The sequence below is a fragment of the Salmo trutta genome, chromosome 23 (genome assembly GCF_901001165.1).
Source record: "Salmo trutta chromosome 23, fSalTru1.1, whole genome shotgun sequence".
In the NCBI taxonomy this organism is placed as follows: Eukaryota; Metazoa; Chordata; class Actinopteri; order Salmoniformes; family Salmonidae; genus Salmo; species Salmo trutta.
Window position 1 is genome coordinate 30,159,537 of NC_042979.1, and position 18,931 is coordinate 30,178,467.

At 48.1% G+C, this 18,931-nt stretch overlaps 1 protein-coding gene and 1 long non-coding RNA gene across 4 annotated transcripts; one reads left to right on the forward strand and one right to left on the reverse strand.

Moving 5' to 3' along the window:
- Window positions 1-11,520: 11,520 nt before the first annotated feature.
- On the reverse strand, window positions 11,521-18,931 carry LOC115159770 (arrestin domain-containing protein 3). Its single transcript, XM_029709812.1, has 8 exons — window positions 18,408-18,931; window positions 14,754-14,835; window positions 14,394-14,541; window positions 14,190-14,292; window positions 13,839-14,095; window positions 13,485-13,629; window positions 13,199-13,353; window positions 11,521-13,083 (listed from the first exon to the last, which is right to left on the reverse strand). The coding sequence occupies exons 1-8, from the start codon at window positions 18,685-18,687 to the stop codon at window positions 13,012-13,014; spliced, it is 1,242 nt and encodes a 413-aa protein (XP_029565672.1). The 5' UTR covers window positions 18,688-18,931; the 3' UTR covers window positions 11,521-13,011.
- Window positions 16,339-17,076, forward strand: LOC115159771 (uncharacterized). Of its 3 annotated transcripts, XR_003868952.1 has the most exons (5): window positions 16,339-16,387; window positions 16,496-16,549; window positions 16,596-16,703; window positions 16,769-16,968; window positions 17,061-17,076. It is a non-coding gene; the product is annotated as an uncharacterized LOC115159771 (long non-coding RNA). The 3 variants fall into 3 exon arrangements; XR_003868953.1 differs by lacking the exon at window positions 16,339-16,387 and having other exon boundaries at window positions 16,452-16,549; window positions 16,750-16,968; XR_003868951.1 differs by lacking the exon at window positions 16,339-16,387 and having other exon boundaries at window positions 16,452-16,549.

Here is an 18,931-nt window from a genome sequence, read left to right on the forward strand (position 1 = left end):
TTGATTCCCATTGGTTGCTACATCATTGCTCCGCTACAAAGTCACTTTTGATTCGACAAATGAAGTATCGCGGTGCTGCACATTTTCCTCCCGAAAAGACGTCCCGAAGTGCTTGTTACACTCTCTGCCCAGTGGAGGGTGATGCATGTCCATATTGACAAGAGAGGCAGAGACCAGTGATGGAAAATACTCATGCATGAGATCTGTTTCACAGTCTTTAGACCCAAGTGAAGCATGAGGGACTGGTAGACCTACACGTGAGCTATCTTGTACCTGTTACCGGCTGTTCACGTTTGCGATGACAAGACAACAGATGACGCCTCGGGTATCATAGTGGTTAGAGCGTTAGGCCAGTAACCTGAAATGTTGCTGGATTGAATCCTGTGCTGACAAGATAAAAATATGTCAATCTGCCCCTGAACAAGGCAGTTGACCCGCTGTTCCGTTAGGCAGTCATTGTAAATAAGAATTTGTTCTTAAGTGACTTGCCTAGTTAAATAAAGGTAAAAAAAGAAATCCTTTCTATGTGAAATCAGTTAATCAGGATCAGTATACAAACTTGATCTTCATTAGCAAAAGTCTGCATATTTGATGATAGCTATGGAAGACATGTACCACCCCTTGCCCATTGCCTGAGAATTTACATTTTTTAGTTTGAAATATAATCAAATGTTGATAACAGCAGAGCCATATATTTAGAATATATCAAAATATATCACTCTGGATAACGGTAAGTAGTAGTAGTAGTAGTAGTGGTGGTAGTAGTGGTGGTAGTAGTGGTAGTAGTAGTAGTAGTAGTAGACCTCTCCATCATGGTTGACAACTCCACAGTTTCACCCTCCCAGAGTGCAAAGAACCTTGGTGTGATCCTGAACAATACCCTGTTGTTCTCTGCAAACATCAAAACAGTGACCCACTGCTGCAGGTTCATGCTCTACAACATCCTTAGCGTACAACTCTACCTCACACAGGAAGAGGCGCAGGTCCTAATCCAGGCTCATGTCCTCTCCTGTCTGGACTACTGCAACTCGCTGTTGGCTGGGCTCTTCACTTGTGCCATCAAACCTCTGCAATTTATCCAGAACGCTGCAGCCCACCTGGTTTTCAACCTTCCCAAGTTCTCTCATGTCACCCCGCTCCTCCACACACTCCACTGGCTTCCAGTTGAAGCACGCATCCACTACTATAAACCAGGGTGCTTAACTACGGAACAGCAAGATGAACTGCCCCTCCCTACCTTCAGGCTATGCTAAAACCCTACACCCCAACCCGAGCACTCCGTTCTGTCACCTCGGGTCTCTTAGACCTCCCACCCCTATGGGAGGGCAGCTTCCGCTCAGCCCAGTCCAAGCTCTTCTCTGTCCTGGTGTAACAGTGTAGGTTCCGTCCCTCTCTTCGCCCCAACCCGGGCTCGAACCAGGGACCCTTGCACACATCAACAACTGACACCCCACGAAAAGCGCCACAAAAGCCGCGGCCCTTGCAACGCAAGGGGAAACCCTACTTCAAGTCTCAGAGCGAGTGACGTCACTGATTGAAACGCTATTAGCGCGCACCACCGCTAACTAACTAGCCATTTCACATCGGTTACACTGGCACCCCAATGGTGGACCCAGCTTCCCCCTGAAGCTAGGACAGCAGAGTCCCTGCCCATCTTCCGAAAACATCTGAAACCCTACCACTTCAAACACTATCTTAAATAATCTTCCTCCTCACCTCGACCCCCCCCCCTTCTAGATCTGACTCTACTGATAGCTACGTTATTGAGGAAAATGTGCTTTCTATGCCTGTGATATGTGGTTGTCCCACCTAGCTATCTCAAGATGAATGTAAGTTGTTCTGGATAAGAGTGTCTGCTAAATGACTAAAATGTCAAATATAAAATGCAGTAGTAGTCATAGTAGTAGTAGTAGTAGTAGAGGCCAGTATTAGTAATTATGTAACAATCGTAGTAGACTACTAGGCCATATCAGGAAAGTGTAGATTTTGTTTCACTTTTATCTCAGTGTTTATTCTCAATTGAGCTACAGGGTCTTTCCACCAATTCAGTTCGATTTCACAACATTTTTACATTCTTTCATAAAGAGCACATGTTCCACATTTTCCCATCTCAAGAGCAAAACAAATAAAATACTTCTATAGTAATTACCTTAAGTGCCAAATAAAGTAACAGGGTTGACCGTAACAGGGTTGACCGTAACAGGGTTGATCATTTCATGTTAAATTAGCCATATATCTCCTTATGACAGGGAGAATGGAAGCTTTTTGTGTGCAACATAGAGGGGCAATTGAATGCAAGCTTCACCAAAAAAAGTTACATTGTTGAAACATTTCTAGCCTGTCTATCTACTTTATGTGTTATGCTCGACCTGCTCAGTTTTCCACCACAGAACCAGCCCATCTGCTTTTACATTATGACTATTAGTTGTTCAATGTTTCTTTAAAAATAAACAATTCTAAAAAGGAATAGTTTCACCATATTAAAATGAGAGTTCAGTTCACATAAGAGGATTGACTTTAAAATGAGTGCCAGGTTTTTTTTTACCTTAAAATGAATCACTAATCACATTAAATAAATAATCATCTTTAGAAATGACTATCAAAGCAACACAATAGCTAGGGCTTTATAATGAAGGTGAAAACTTGGAGAAATGTTGGGGTTAAGTGGGCTAAAATCTTCCTGGAAGTAACAGATAGTGCAAGGAAATGTCAAAACATCTTTATTCATATTAAAAATCTGATTTACTGAATTCTCCATGTGGTCTATATTAAAGGGCACTTCATTGAATATAACAGGCTTGTCACACCCTGATCTGTTTCACCTGTCTTTGTGATTGTCTCCACCCCCCTCCAGGTTTGGGTCTTACCTTCATACCTGATAGTACGAACTGGCCATGACTGACTCAGCAGACCCGGGCCAGCTGCACAACGCCATCTCCTCCCAAAGAGCCTCCATTGGTAGGTACGAGGAATTGCTTCGTGGTCTTATGGAGGGGGTCCAAACGTTGGCTGAGCGCCATGACGGGCGTTGGACATTCTGCTGGAGCAATTTCGCGGGTTGTCTGTGGGGCAGCCTGACACAGTGGTAACCCCACCGCCCCTCAGTAACTCGGCGGTTAGCAACGCCGCCCCACCGGCCACTCCACCTTCCCGGGAGCCCTGTTTACCTCCCCTGGAACACTTTAATGGAGAGCCGAGCACCTGTCTGTGACGATCATTGTAGTGAGGAGACCAAGGTGCAGCATGGTGAGTGCTCATGATTAATATTTTATTAACTCAGAACACTAAATCAAAACAACAAACCAAGGAAAAAATGAACGTCACGTTCTGCAGGCTTTACTGAGTTGTACACAAACAAGATCCCACACTGAAGGAGGGAAAAGGGCTGCCTAAGTATGATTCCCAATCAGAGACAACGATAGAAAGCTGCCTCTGATTAGGAACCATACTCGGCCAAAACAAAGAAATACATCACATAGAATGCCCACCCCACACCCTGACCTAACAAAATAGAGAAATAAAACGTCTCTTTCAGGTCAGGGTGTGACAGTACCCCCCCCCCCCCCCCAAAGGTGCGGACTCCCGGCCGCAAACCTGAACCTATAGGGGAGGAACCGGGTGGGCATCTACCCATGGTGGCGGCTCCGGTTCGGGGCGTAGCCCCCGCTCCACCCACTGATCCCTTACGCTTTTGTACCATCGGACCGGAGGAGGAACCGGACCGTAGATCATCGCCGGAGGTTCTGTTCTGCAGGCTGCCGCTGGAGGCTCTGGACTGCAGACCACCGCTGGAGGCTCTGGACTGCAGACCGTCGCTGAAGACTCTGGACTTCAGACCGTCGCTGAAGGTTCTGGACTGGGGAACGTCGCTGGAGGTTCCGGACTGGGGAACGTCGCTGGAGGTTCCGGACTGTGGACCGTCTCAGGAGGTTCCGGACTGTAGGCCGTCTCAGGAGGTTTCGGACTAGGGACCGTCACTGCAGGCTCCATGCCATGGATCATCACTGCAGGCTCCGCGCCATGGATCACCACTGGAGGCTTTGTGCCATGGATCATCACTGGAGGCTCCGGGCCATGGATTATCACTGGAGGCTTCATGCCATGGATCATCCCTACAGGCTCCGGGCCATGGATCATCCCTACAGGCTTCTTGCCATGGATTATCACTGGAGGCTTCGTGCCATGGACCACCACTACAGGCTCCGGGCCATGGATCATCACTGGAGGCTTCGTGCCATGGATCATCACTGGAGGCTTCTTATGTGGAGCCGGAACAGGTCTCACCGGACTGGGGAATGTTGCTGGGGGCTCCGGACTGGGGAACGTTGCCGGAAGCTCTGGACTGGGAACTGTCGCCGGAAGCTCTAGACTGGGAAGGCGCACTGGAGGCCTGATGCGTGGGGCTGGCACAGGTGGCGCCAGACTGGTAACACGCACCTCAGGGTGAGTGCGGGGAGCAGGAACAGGACACACCGGACTGGGCAGGCGCACTAGAGACCTGATGCGTGGGGCTGGCACAGGTGGCTCCAGACTGGTGACACGCACCTCAGGGCAAGTGCGAGGAACAGGCACAGGGTGTACCAGACTGGAGAGACTCACTGGAGGCCGGGTGCGTGGAGCAGGCCCAGGATATACTGGGCCGTGGAGGCGCACTGGAGGTCTCGAGCGTAGAGCTGGCACAACCCGTCCTGGCTGGCTGCTTACTTTTGCCCGGCAAATGCGGGGCGCTGGCACAGGACGCACTGGGCTGTGAATGCGCACTGGCGATACAGTGTGCGGAGCCGGCGCAGGATATCCTGGACTGAGGAGGCGAACTGGAGACCAGGAGCACTGAGCTGGCACCACCCTTCCTGGCTGAATGCTAACTCTAGCCCTGCAAATGTGGGGCGCTGGCACAGAGTGCACCGGGCTGTGAATGCGCACTGGCGACACCGTGCTCATCACTGCATAACACGGTGCTTGCTCAGTCACTCGCTCCCCACGGTAAGCACGGGGAGTTGGCTCAGGTCGCCACCCTGACTCTGCCAATCTCCCCGTGTGCCCCCCCCCCAACATTTTTTGGGGGGCTGCCTCTCATGCTTGCCTCGTGGTTGGTATAGTGCCTCGTAATATCGGCGCTCCTCTCTCGCTGCCTCAATCTCCTCCCTCGGACGGCGATACTCCCCAGCCTGACTCCAGGGTCCTTTCCCATCCAGAACCTCCTCCCATGTCAAATCAAATCAAATCAAATTTATTTATATAGCCCTTCGTACATCAGCTGAAATCTCAAAGTGCTGTACAGAAACCCAGCCTAAAAACCCCAAACAGCAAGCAATGCATGTGAAAGAAGCACGGTGGCTGGGAAAAACTCCCTAGGAAAAACTCCTGAGAAAGGCCAAAAACCTAGGAAGAAACCTAGAGAGGAACCAGGCTATGAGGGGTGGCCAGTCCTCTTCTGGCTGTGCCGGGTGGATATTATAACAGAACATGGTCAAGATGTTAAAATGTTCGTAAATGACCAGCATGGTCAAATAATAATAATCATAGTAATTGTCGAGGGTGCAACAAGCACGTCCGGTGAACAGGTCAGGGTTCCGTAGCCGCAGGCAGAACAGTTGAAACTGGAGCAGCAGCATGGCCAGGTGGACTGGGGACAGCAATGTCCACTGGTCCATACCACGCTGCTTGGTCTTATTGTGGTGGGATCTTCTGTGATGATCGTCGTAGTGAGGAGACCAAGGTGCAGCGTGGTGAGTGCTCATGATTAATATTTTATTAACTCAGAACACTAAATCAAAACAACAAACAAAGGAAAAAATTAACGTCACGTTCTGCAGGCTTTACTGAGCTGTACAAAAACAAGATCCCACACTGAAGAAGGGAGAAAGGGCTGCCTAAGTATGATTCCCAATCAGAGACAACGATAGACAGCTGCCTCTGATAAGGAACCCTACTCGGCCAAAACAAAGAAATACATCACATAGAATGCCCACCCCACACCCTGACCTAACAAAATAGAGAAATAAAACATCTCTCTCAGGTCAGGGCGTGACACTGTCGGCCGTTTTTAGCTCAGTGTGCCCTCATCTTTGAGCTTCAGCCCTCCTTCTTCCCCTCGGATCGCTCCAAGATAGCCTATCTCATCATGCTGATGTTTGGGAGGGCTCTCACCTTGGCTACCGCCTTATGGGAACAACAGCCGGCCATGTGATTGAGTCTGGAGGGGTTCATGGGAAAGGTGAGGAGGGTTTTTGATGCCCCGTTCTCCGGGAGAGATGCCCGCAGAGTGGCCGACTATGCGGTAGATTTCTGCACGTTGGCAGCGGAGAGTGCATGGAACCAGGAAGCACTGTTCGACATGTTCCTGCACGGCGTCTCGGAGGAGGTTAAGGACGAGTTTGCTTTTCAGGAGTTACCCACGGATCTTGACTCCCTCATCGCTTTGACCATCTGCATTGATGGGCGATTGCGGGAACGACGGATGGAGAGGAAATTCGATTTCGCTCACACGTCCAGGGATTCCACCTCGCCTCTGAGTCATCCCCGAAGTCTCCGATGGTCCCGTTGCCGAGAGCACTCGAGTTTTCCCGACATTCCTCGACAGTCACCGAAGATGGCCGAGGTACTATTTCCCAAGCCTACGCAACTAGACAGAGCTGGGCTGTCACCAGTGGAACTGCAACACAGGATCAACACAAGGAGCTGTCTGTATTGTGAGTTATGGTCATTTTGTGTCCTCTTGCCTGGTAAAAGACCAGGCTCACTGGTAGGAGCGAGTACTCTGGTGGGCCACATGGGGAACTTTTCTGCTTCCCTTACTCACACCCCTTTTCATGCCATTCTGCTTTGGGGAAACCAGTCCAAATCTCTCCGGGTCCTCATTGACTCTGGGGCCGATGAGTGCTTTTTGGACGCTACACTGGCTTCCGAGCTGAACATCCCCACTCAGCCCCTCTCCATTCCCATGGATGTTAGAGTGCTGGACAGGCGCTCTATAGGTTGGGTCACCCATAACACCACTCCCATCAATCTACGTGTGTCAGGGAATCACAGCAAGACCATTCAATTCCTGCTCATTATGTCCCCCCAGATTCCTGTGGTTTTGGGATTCTAATGGCTCCAGCGACACAATCCCCTCATCAACTGATCTACGGGTGCTATCATGGGCTTTAGTCCATTCTGCCACGCCCATTGTCTGAAGTTGGCGCAACCTACCCCGGGACGTCTTCCTGGAGCCTCGGAAGTTGCTCCGGACCTCTCCGCCATTCCTGCGGAGGACCACTTCCCCTCCGCCACACCGCCCCTATGACTGCGGGATTGACCTTCTTCCTAGCACCAGGGACACCAGGGACATCTGTACCCTTTGTCGGGACTAGAGTCCAAGGCTATGGAGACCTACATTGGGGACTCCTTAGCTACAGGATTTATCCATCCCGCTGGCGCAGGTTGCTTCTTCGTGGAGAAAAAGGATGAGACCCTGCGCCCGTGCATTGACTATTGAGGGCTCAATGACATTACTGTGAAGAACCGTTATCCGCTACCACTCATTTCCTCGGCCTTCGAGACGCTCCAGGGGGCCACTGTTTTCCAGATAATCGGATGTTTGTGCCTGACGCTGTCCACTCCGCAGTCCTGGAGTGGACCCATTCCTCCCATTCGTCCTTGCCTGTCACTCGGAATCTCGTCGGACCCTGGCCTTCGTGTGACAACGCTTTTGGTGGCCTAGTATGGTTCCAGATGTTGCCACATTTGTCGCCGCCTGCACAGTCTGTACACAGAACAAGACTCCTCGGCAAGCTCTGGCTGGTCTTCTCCAACCACTGCCTGTCCCTCACCGTCTCTGATCTCATATATCCCTGGATTTCGTCATGGATCTCCCCCCATCTGAGGGCAACACTGCCATCCTGACTGTGGTCAAAGAGTTTTTCAAAGCCGCCCACTTCATTCCCCTCCCCAAACTACCCTCAGCCAAGAAGACGGCCTAGCTTATGGTGCAGCACGTCTTCTGGATCCACGGACTCCCAGTGGTCATGGTCTCCGACCGGGGTCCACAGTTCTCGTCCCGGTTCTGGAAGGCGTTCTACACGCTCATTGGGTCGTCGGCCAGCGTGTACTCCGGATTCCACCCCCAGTCCAACGACCAGTCAGCGCGAACCAACCAGGACTTAGAGACGACTCTTCGCTGCCTAGTCTCCACCAAATCTACCACCTGGAGTCAGCAAACGGTATGGGTTGAGTACGCTCGCAACACCCTTCCTTGTTCTGCCACGGGTCTCTCCCTTTGAGTGTTCCTTGGGATATCAGCCTCCCCTCATCGCCGGCTTCCACCGCCGGGACCCCGGTCAACCAGGTATGCGCCCAGGTAGGACACCAGGTGGCGCCCCTAGAGGGGGGTGGTACTGTCACACCCTGATCTGTTTCACCTATCTTTGTGATTGTCTCCACCCCCCTCCAGGTGTCACCCATCTTCCCCATTATCCCCTGTGTATTTATACCTGTGTTCTCTGTTTGTCTGTTGCTTGTTCATCTCGTTTGTCAAGTCAACCAGAGTTTTTGTGTCTCAGCTCCTGCTTTTCTCAGTCTCTCTTTTTCTCACCCTCCTGGCTTTGACTATTGCCTGTCCTAACTCTGAGCCCGCCTGCCGGACCACTCTGCCTGCCCCTGACCCTGACCCTGAGCCTTCCTGTCGACCTGTACCTTTGCCCCACCTCTGGATTATTTGACCTCTGCCTACCCTGACCCTGAGCCTGCTTGCCGTCTGGTACCGTTGCCCCACCTCTGGTTTACTGACCCCTGCCCGCCTTGACCTGTCTATTGCCTGCCCCTGTTGGATTATTAAACCATTGTGAATTCAACGTTGTCTGCATCTGGGTCTTACCTTCATACCTGATAAGGCTTTTAAAACCCAATATTGCTGCACAAATTTTACAGAAAATGTCAAAGGGATGCAAAAGGCACTCATTTCGTGGAATGACCCTACATTCAAACCACTCACGCAAGAACTCGCTCTCTTTATCTGAATTTATCTGAGTTCCAGTCTCTCTGTGAGATTCCATGTTCTTTTATTGACCTTATCAACAACTGTAAAAAAAATGTTGCCTTACTGCGTGTCTGCAACAGGCTCTAACTTGGCATTAAACGCAGATCAAGGATCAGCTAACCTTGATGAAAACCATTATAGGAGGAATTGCAAAACTGCTCTTAGATCAGTGTCTAGAGACTACTTTATTCTTCTCCATGTTGACTTCCTATTCATTTATCAGGTTAGTTTTTTGGGGGATGATTTAGAAATGAATTGGGTGCGTGCTTCTGTGGGACTGTTATATAATCTGCTGTCCAATGTGGTATGTTGTTATCTAATAACAGTCTAATTAAATTATGTCTCTCTCTCCTATGCCCTCAGACAAGTACAGACTGTGCCCAGAGTATTTTTTCACTGCCCTGGGTCACCACACACAAACTCACACACTCACAACCTGGGTCATAAGGTAACATGGGGGGCGGGTGGGGGGCATGTGTGCTACAGTGAGAGGCATATAGCCCAGAGCATGTTCTCCCCTGAGAATATATTCCAGGACTTCAAATATCTGTGTTAGGACATACAAACACTTACACAACACACACACACAAACACGTACTAGGTTGCATTTCTGACTGTGTCTCTCCAGCCAGTCTAAACCGGTTTGTGTTTATCTATGGCACAGAAGCTGCTCCTGTAGAGCATCAGCCAAAACTGTACTCAAGTGACCTTTCATCGTGTGTGTGTGTGTGTGTGTGTGTGTGTGTGTGTGTGTGTGTGTGTGTGTGTGTGTGTGTATATTTCCTGACACATACTGTATATTGGTGTGTCTGTTCTGAACACACCACATCTGAAACACAACAAGTTTCAAGTTTCATTAGTTTAGTTATATTTACGGGATACCCATGGTATACACAGTCCAACCAAATGCTTACTTTCAGTTTAGTTCTCGACAATGCAACAACAATAAGAAATAATAAAATATAAAAATGCGAACATAAAGTAAATGGCTCAGTAGAATTTATAGTCCAATATTTACACGTGTTTTGGGGAAGGGGAGATTGGGGGCAAGTGTTTAAATTGTGCAGTGTTTAGCAATCATAATAAGAGTCTGGTAGTAGCAGTTGGGATGTGTGTGTAGCATGAATGTATGTGTGTGTGTGTGTGTGTAGCATGAATGTATGTGTGTGTATGTGTGAGACATGAGAACAGACCCCAGGGGGGAAACACCGCCTTTTTCCTGTTGCAGAGATATCTGACTTCCTGACCCACTACTTCTCAATATGACCACAACTACTATACCAGGGCTGCCCAACCCTCTTCCTGGAGATCTACTGTCCTGTAGGTTTTCAGTCCAACCCTAATTTAGCGTATCTGATTCAGCTAGTTAAGGACTTGTTGGGCAGCTAATAAGTAGAATCAGGTGTGTTAAATTACAGTTGGACTAAAAACTCAAAGGACGGTAGATCTCCAGGAAGAGGGTTGGGCAGCCCTGTACTACCCTGTAGAACAGGGCATCAAACTCATTCCACACAGGATTTAGTTTTTTTCCTTTCAATGAAGACTGTCAAGGGTAAAGCGAAAACCAGCAGACACTGGAGTGAGTTTGAAACGTGCTAATGCGAATGAAAAACACGAGTGCTCTCTCTCTCTCTCTCCATGTCAGGGTGGTGACTAAGATATGACAAAGTTCTAGCAAAGAATGGGACAGGCCTTGCTCAGATAGACACGCTAGGGCCTTTCCCTATGTGTGGGGGGTTGGGAACGGTTCACAAGCTCACGTTTCAAAGATCTTTGTCACTCTATCTGCAGTGCCCATTACAGTATTAGCATAGTATACTACATCATGACATCTGAATCTGTCCACACAACTGTGTCCACTGTCCAGACCACAGAGATGAACTGAGTTAGTAGTTCACATGAGCCTTTTAGCCAATATCTGCTCTCTCTGTGTGTGTGTGTCTGTGTGTGTGTGTGTGTGTGTGTGTGTGTGTGTGTGTGTGTGTGTGTGTGTGTGTTTGGGGGGGGTGAGAGACAGAGAGAGAGCGTGTTGGAGGAGAGACAGAGACAGAGAGAGAGCGTGTTGGAGGAGAGACAGAGACAGAGAGAGAGCGTGTTGGAGGAGAGAGAGACAGAGAGAGCATGTTGGAGGAGAGAGAGAGAGAGCGTGTTGGAGGAGAGAGAGACAGAGAGAGAGCGTGTTGGAGGAGAGACAGAGAAAGAGCGTGTTGGAGGAAACAATGCTCTCTTGTCCTGTCTGGTTCTCCAGCATTGGAATGGAAAAAGAGTGAGAGAGGGAGAGAGGGAGGAGAGAAAAAGAGGATAGAGGGAGAGGGGGGAAACTAGAATCCACAAGAGGCAGAAGGAACAGGCAGCTCTCTCCAAACCCTGCTGTAGTGTACAATGTGATAGCGGGCCCAGTAACTCCAAACCCTGCTATTAACCAATAACCCTGCTATTGAAAGAGGGACCCATGACCCTGCTATTAATCCACTGAACTAATTCTTACACAGTTTACACAGTTTCTACAAAAAGCCATCTTTATTTCAAACAAAGGAAGATCATGATAGCATTCAGATCAGTAATGGCATCACGTACACAAACAGAAAAACGACAAATACAAAAATATATTGCACTTTGTTTGGAAGTGAAGATCAAATTTGAACGACAATTGACCTGTAAACATTTCAAATGTATTTTTTTCTTATTTTATTTTACATCTGGCTGTTTCTTTGCCTCTTATGTAAATACAGAGCTTCTTTCTGTGTCATATGTCCACATACTACAATCAAACAAGTGCTTAGTAGGGTACTGTATCTATGGAGGGTTTAGTGAGGAAAGACACCGAAAGACAGAGAGTGTGAGTGAGTGCTTCACAGATACACCAGTGTCTGTCTGAACACACACTAGTCATTTCACCATGTACCACATTCCCCATTCAGGAAACCCGAGACACACTAACACCTCTCTAAAAACATCTCCTTTCATTTGTTTCTTACTTACTTTGATCTAAAAGAGTCTGATCGGTGTTGTTTCTAGTTAAGCAGTAATGGTGGTGAGAAGACAAGGGACATTTTTCAGCATATATGACCGTTGAGGAAGAAAAGCTATGGAAGTTAAGTAGAAAAACAGTGAGAGAGGCATGTGCAAAATTCAATCTGAGGCTGGAGGAGATCCTGACCACTGTTTCCAACAGTCCAACAGTGGATTATCGATTTTCTTCTTCTCCTCTCCTTTCTAGTCTTAGATGTGCCACGTAATGGTCATATGTAACAGAAGCTGGGTCTAAGGACTATCTATTCTTTCTGACCAGCAGAGAACCGCGATGCTGGTCAGACTGAGGAGTCTCCTGGCCTCTCCACAGAGTGTCTATCAGAGCTGACATCCCTGCATCTGTTGATCTATGTACCCGAGGAAACTAAGGATGAGACGCAATGCTGGCTCCAGTAGGGGGTTATAGCGGCGGCCATGTTTGATCCATCTGTAGGTGACTGGCTCCAGTAGGGGGCTATAGCGGCGGCCATGTTGGATCCATCTGTAGGTGACTGGCTCCAGTAGGGGGCTATAGCGGTGTCCATGTTGGATCCATCTGTAGGTGACTGGCTCCAGTAGGGGGCTATAGCGGCGTCCATGTTGGATCCATCTGTAGGTGACTAGCTCCAGTAGGGGGTTATAGCGGCGGCCATGTTGGATCCATCTGTAGGTGACTGGCTCCAGTAGGGGGCTATAGCGGCGGCCATGTTGGATCCATCTGTAGGTGACTGGCTCCAGTAGGGGGCTATAGCAGCGGCCATGTTGGATCCATCTGTAGGTGACTAGCTCCAGTAGGGGGTTATAGCGGCGGCCATGTTGGATCCATCTGTAGGTGACTGGCTCCAGTAGGGGGCTATAGCGGCGGCCATGTTGGATCCATCTGTAGGTGACTGGCTCCAGTAGGGGGCTATAGCAGCGGCCATGTTGGATCCATCTGTAGGTGTAGATGCCTGTCTGCTCTGAGCAGGTCAGTGTTGTGCTCAGCGAGAGGGGCAGAGGTCGGGTCTCCTGACCACCTGAACTCCACAGCCCGGCTCTGGGTTAGGGTCAACCTGAGGAACACAGGGGGAAGAGTAGGCTAGTTAGACCTAAAATAATGTGTGTGTGTGTGTGTGTGTGTGTGTGTGTACGCGTGTGTAAGCGTGGATGAGTGGGGGGTGTGTGTACCTCGGAGTAGAGCGGTGGGGGCTGGTATCTGAACTCTGTGATGTAAGCGCGCAGTGTTCCCTGGTCCTCTTCGTTGACCGCTGACCCCTCACAGCGCTCCAGACAGCCCCACCTCTGCTCCTCTGTCACCACCAAGTCACTGTAGCTAGGGGGAGCTGTGAATACACACACAGCATGGGATTAACTTGGGAGAACACACAAACACACAAACAATACACAGTACGAACACACACACATAGTACACAAACACACAGTACACGCACACACACACAGGTGTATGTCGTACCCTCAGGTCTCTCTGGCCAGCTGATGCTACTACAGTAGCTGCTGATGCTGCTTGTTCGATTGGGGAATGCGTGGAGGGGGATGGTCCCGATCACCAACGGCAACGATAGAGACAGGTTCAACCCCCCAGGGATGTCCACATACACCTGAGAGAGACAGAGAGGTAGATATTGTCTTATTGACAGCCCAAGTAATGATATACCATAAAGATAACCTTTACAGTACATGACTGTGAAGATCCTGCTAAACCAGTTCGATTTTGCGAGACGATTTGACTGACAACACTTATTTACCATTCTACAATATTAATACATGTATTACCATATAAACTATACACTATATTATAATTTCTCACCACCAGTGTGTACTCCACTCTGATGAGTGGACAGTCCAGGATGGATGGGGACACCGGGGGTATGTGGAGGAGTTTTCCATCCCAGCTCTGGCTCTTCCCCTGGGGTAGGGTGTCCCCACGCAGGGCTGCCATCTGCTGCTGGAGCTGCCTGGCCTTGCCCTTGGCGAAGTAGGTCTGGGTCTGGCTCAGCGCTGCCTTGGGCACCACCACCCTGGACGAACAGTTCTCCACCTCTGCAAAGATCTGGATGGACTCACCTAGAAGAGGAGGAGAGGAAAGAGGAGAGGAGGAGGCTGTGAGATGGGGGTGGTATGTGAGGGGGGAATGAGACAGTGTGTGTGTGTTACTCACCTGGCGTGTATCCCTTCCTCTCTATCTTGGCGCTGAGTGAGATGGGTCCCGAGGCACAGAACCAACAACATAAGGTCTTGTCCTTAGTGCCAGCTTGAGGGGCCTAGACACAGACATTTCACAAAAACTGTAAGCATGTGTGTGCGTGAGATGTGTGCGCATGCATGTGTGTTTGTGTGTGGTTGTGTACTCCACAATCCTCACCAGCAGCCGTGGTGTGTTGATATCGATGTGTTCAAACACAGTGAACTCTTTCTTGACTCTGACAGGCAGCAGCCATGGTCTGTAGAGCTCTGCTCTCACCCAGTACCTCACACTGCCATGCTTCCCTTCAAACGACGTGGTCAGGGGCCTGAGAGAGGGGAAGAGGAGGAGAAGAGGGGGAGTGGGGGGAGATGAGAAGAGGAGGGGAAAAGAGAGGGGGAGAGGAGGGGAGGAGAAGAGAGGAGGAGAGAGGTCTGTAGGATTATACTTTTTACATTTCTATCTTTAGATAAGATTCCATATTTGGGGTTCAGATGTTATGTTATAGCTGTGTGTGTCTGTGTGTGGTGTGTTACATACATCTGTGGTAGCAGGAAGCTAAAGGCGAATTCGTGTAATCCTGTGTTGAGAACAGTGAGGGCCTCCTCTGGACTGTCCTCATCTGAAATACAGGAAAACAAGATTCCAAATACCATACCTGACACACACTAATCTACACACACCCACCATTTCATTTCATTGTTTCACATTGTGCTTTCAAGTGCCTCCTTCCAAGTCAACACCAAGATAATAAACCCAGTAGTAAATGCTGGACGACACATAAGAGGACATGAAATAATGTTTTTTATAACACACCACACAAATTCACACATAATAAATGCTTTATAACACATAAAACCCAGTCATGGTATTTAATTTGAATATTACCCATTGTGTCAGGTCATAAACGCATCAAATAAATTTCATCCATGAATACTTCAGATACTACAGAGCACAGCAGAGACCTGAAGACACACCCAGGCTGAGCAAACATACATCCCCTTTCACTTCCTTTATCTACATGTTATTGTATACATCGATGTGTGAATCTCTGATCGTCTATTTTCTGCCACCTCAGCAGTCTTGTATGTTCTCTTTTGCAGCTGAGAACATTGTGTATGTGCGTGTGTGTGTTGTTAAATCACACCAGCAGCGCGAGGAGAGCAGGAGCAGACTGGTGTGAACCAGAATGAGCAGCGGATTTTCAGCCTGATACTCCAATGCATACATACTTAGCTTGCCATTGGAGGAAAGCTAACCTGGTCCCGCCCCTCCACCAAGCCCCTTTATGAATGGCCATGTGTTCTGTAATATGGGAGAATTGAGAGAGAGAGAGACATGAACAGAGAGATAGGGAGGGTAGGAGAGAGAGAGAAAGAGACATGAACAGAGAGATAGGGAGGGTAGGAGAGAGAGAGAAAGAGAAAGGGAGGGAGATAGAAAGATTTAGGTATTGAGTGATAGAGACAGAGGGAGGGAGTTTGACAGACAGACAGACAGACAGACAGACAGACAGACACAGACAGACAGACAGACAGACAGACAGACAGACAGACAGACAGACAGACAGACAGACAGACAGACAGACAGACAGACAGACAGACAGACAGACAGACAGACAGACAGACAGACAGACAGACAGACAGACAGACAGACAGACTAGATCTGTCTGTCTATTTGAGAGAAATAAAGAGGGACTCGAGAGTAGGTACATTCATGCATCTTTATTAAAAACCAACAACATATTTTATTTGACAAATTCCTCAATCAATCAACACACAATTACAATCAAGGTTATTACAGTGCAACAAAACAAGGAAAACATCAAATACTTACAGATCATGAACTAATAAACACTATGGTTGAGCAACAGTGGAGATCAAATCAGTGTAGGCTCTGGTCCTGGAGAGCTACAGGGTGTACCGGCTTTTGTTCCAGCCCAGCACTAACACACCTGGGTCACCTACTCATGGTCCACTATTTAGAACACTGTTGGTTCAATCAGGTGAGTTAGTGCTGGAAATAAAAATCCTGCACCCCATGTAGCTTTCCTGAGGTAAACAGATTATCAGCACATACATGACATAATTTACCAGCCAGCTACATAATGAACCCTACCCTACTGATTATCACTGTTTTCATAAAGGCTATTCTGAACTAGAGGGCACCGGTAGGTTATCTGAACTAAAGGGCACCGGTAGGTTATCGGAACTAAAGGGCACCGGTAGGTTATCGGAACTAAAGGGCACCGGTAGGTTATCTGAACTAAAGGGCACCGGTAGGTTATCTGAACTAGAGGGCACCGGTAGGTTATCTGAACTAGAGGGCACCGGTAGGTTATCTGAACTAGAGGGCACCGGTAGGTTACGTTGCCACCGGTAGGTTATCTGAACTAGAGGGCACCGGTAGGTTATCTGAACTAGAGGGCACCGGTAGGTTATCTGAACTAGAGGGCACCGGTAGGTTATCTGAACTAAAGGGCACCGGTAGGTTACGTTGCCACCGGTAGGTTATCTGAACTAAAGGGCACCGGTAGGTTACGTTGCCACCGGTAGGTTATCTGAACTAAAAGGCACCGGTAGGTTATCTGAACTAAAGGGCACCGGTAGGTTATCTGAACTAAAGGGCACCGGTAGGTTATCTGAACTAGAGGGCACCGGTAGGTTATCTGAACTAAAGGGCACCGGTAGATTACGTTGCCACCGGTAGGTTATCTGAACTAAAGGGCACCGGTAGGTTACGTTGCCACCGGTAGGTTATCTGAACTAAAGGGCACCGGTAGATTACGTTGCCACCGGTAGGTTATCTGAACTAAAGGGCACCGGTAGGTTACGTTGCCACCGGTAGGTTATGTTGCTGAAAAGGCAACCAGTCTTCTGCTGAAGGTCTTGGTGTTGTCAAATTGTGATGGATAAACTGTTCGATAAAATATGACTTCAGCTCTCACATTACCCTGGCAACAAGAGCCTGATTCGCCCATGCAAAGGTGCATTTACTATAATATAAGATATGAGACAGGACTTGTTTGTATTGCTGTGTTACGTCAAGAGTGTATTTTTATTGCGCTGTATACTAACTATGGGATTGTTTTTCTTTTAAATTGAAAAATTGAAAGTGTATCACTTGGTGTTGTTATGCTCTGTAAAAATGCTAAATAAATCCTAAATGTATCACTTTACATGTCCCACTAGACCAGCTATAATGAAAATTGTTATTGACTGAAACTGAACCTCAATAGCCTACTAAGGTAATGGGCACTACTACTGTAAACGCCCTCTTTGGTCAATGCAATAATACATCAACAGTTACTATTAAGAAATGTAACACATCAGTTAGTTTATGAAAGATGTGTGGCATAAGCCTACTTGTTAGGCTAGTTGTGCAGTACATAATGGAACTGTTACAGCAGCAAGTTGAAGACAAAGTTGCATGCTTTACAATTGTTATTTCCCCAGATAGAATGACGTCATCCTAGACACATTTGGCAGTTTAGACCAATCAGAGACGAAAGGGGTGTGTCCCCCACGCACCCCCCTTCCCTCAGCCAGTTTGTGATCAGGTTTGAACCGCTTCTAACAAAGGGAGTAAACTTCAGCTTGTCATCAGCTAAACAATGTTACTGATCAAATTATAAAACAAAAGCAGTAATAAACCTAAAAAAAATTATAACTTTAACCGCTTTCAGTTAGATTCGCTCGTGTCAAATTTTCACAACATTTTGAGGCTTCTTAACTCGCTAAATAAAACGCAGAGAAGGCTTTACAAACTTAAATTCGAATAAAACATAATTACTGTAGAATCTACAATAATTGTAATATGTGTCATAATAAGACATCAATTGAGCAAATATTTATGTCGGATCTGACCTATTAATTAGACAGCCTAAATTGGATGCGGAAAACCTATCCTTTGTCGCATCAGGACCACTATCCCACCTGACTAAGAACTGTAATTTGTTCCAATGAATGTGTGATGTGTGTGTTACGCAGTTTATGTCAAATTGAACCCATCATCAGTCACGTAACCTACAAATGGCGTAGGCTATAATTACTAGCAATGACAGAGCTCCATAACATAGCTGGAATCTGAAAATTCAGAACAACCGGAACTAGGCCTTTCCATATACCCTATTTCAAGTTTGCCAGCACATCTCTGTGAGAATGAGTGCGTAATTATGATGTGGTTGTCCCTTACCTCTCTCCTCTCCTATTAACGTGTCGCTATGGTTTAAGTATTCCACCTCCTCGGTGTAATTCTGAGTGTAGGCAGTGTTGGCTCCGGCGTTCCGGGACTCGGTCCACCGCACCTTGGCTACGCCTCTGGCGGTTATGTTCAACGTTTTGACGCGAACCTCGCCGGTGACTTCGATTATCACCCTCCCCGAGACCGAATCCCCACCGGAGTAAACGGGGACGTTGTTGTCGTTCAGATAGTCGAAGTAGACCGCTAAAGTTTTCACCTTGCCCAGCACCATGGTGTTAGAAAAATAGCGTCTATGAAAACTGAGAAATCATAAGGAATCCTCCGCCTACGGCCCCTCGCTTTTTGCTCAGGATAGAGGATGCGCCCTGCGGGCTGGGTTAGTGGTCCTCTCGCTGACGGTTCATATGGGTGTCAGAGGTTCAGGGTTACAGCAGCGGCTAAAAGCTGTCATCCTCCCAGTGCGTTCATTTCTATGGTCTCCTCCTCCGCTTTCTTGTATGAACAGCTGCTTCGTG

Bases quoted from the DNA above. Each gene is read 5' to 3' on its own strand.
- LOC115159770 (XM_029709812.1), bottom strand. From the start codon at position 18,687: ATGGTGCTGGGCAAGGTGAAAACTTTAGCGGTCTACTTCGACTATCTG. The intron at 14,293-14,393 runs GTGAGGATTGTG...GTCTGTGTCTAG, and splicing joins TCAACACACCACGGCTGCTG to GCCCCTCAAGCTGGCACTAA. The intron at 13,354-13,484 runs GTACGACATACA...GTGTATTCACAG, and splicing joins CTGGCCAGAGAGACCTGAGG to CTCCCCCTAGCTACAGTGAC.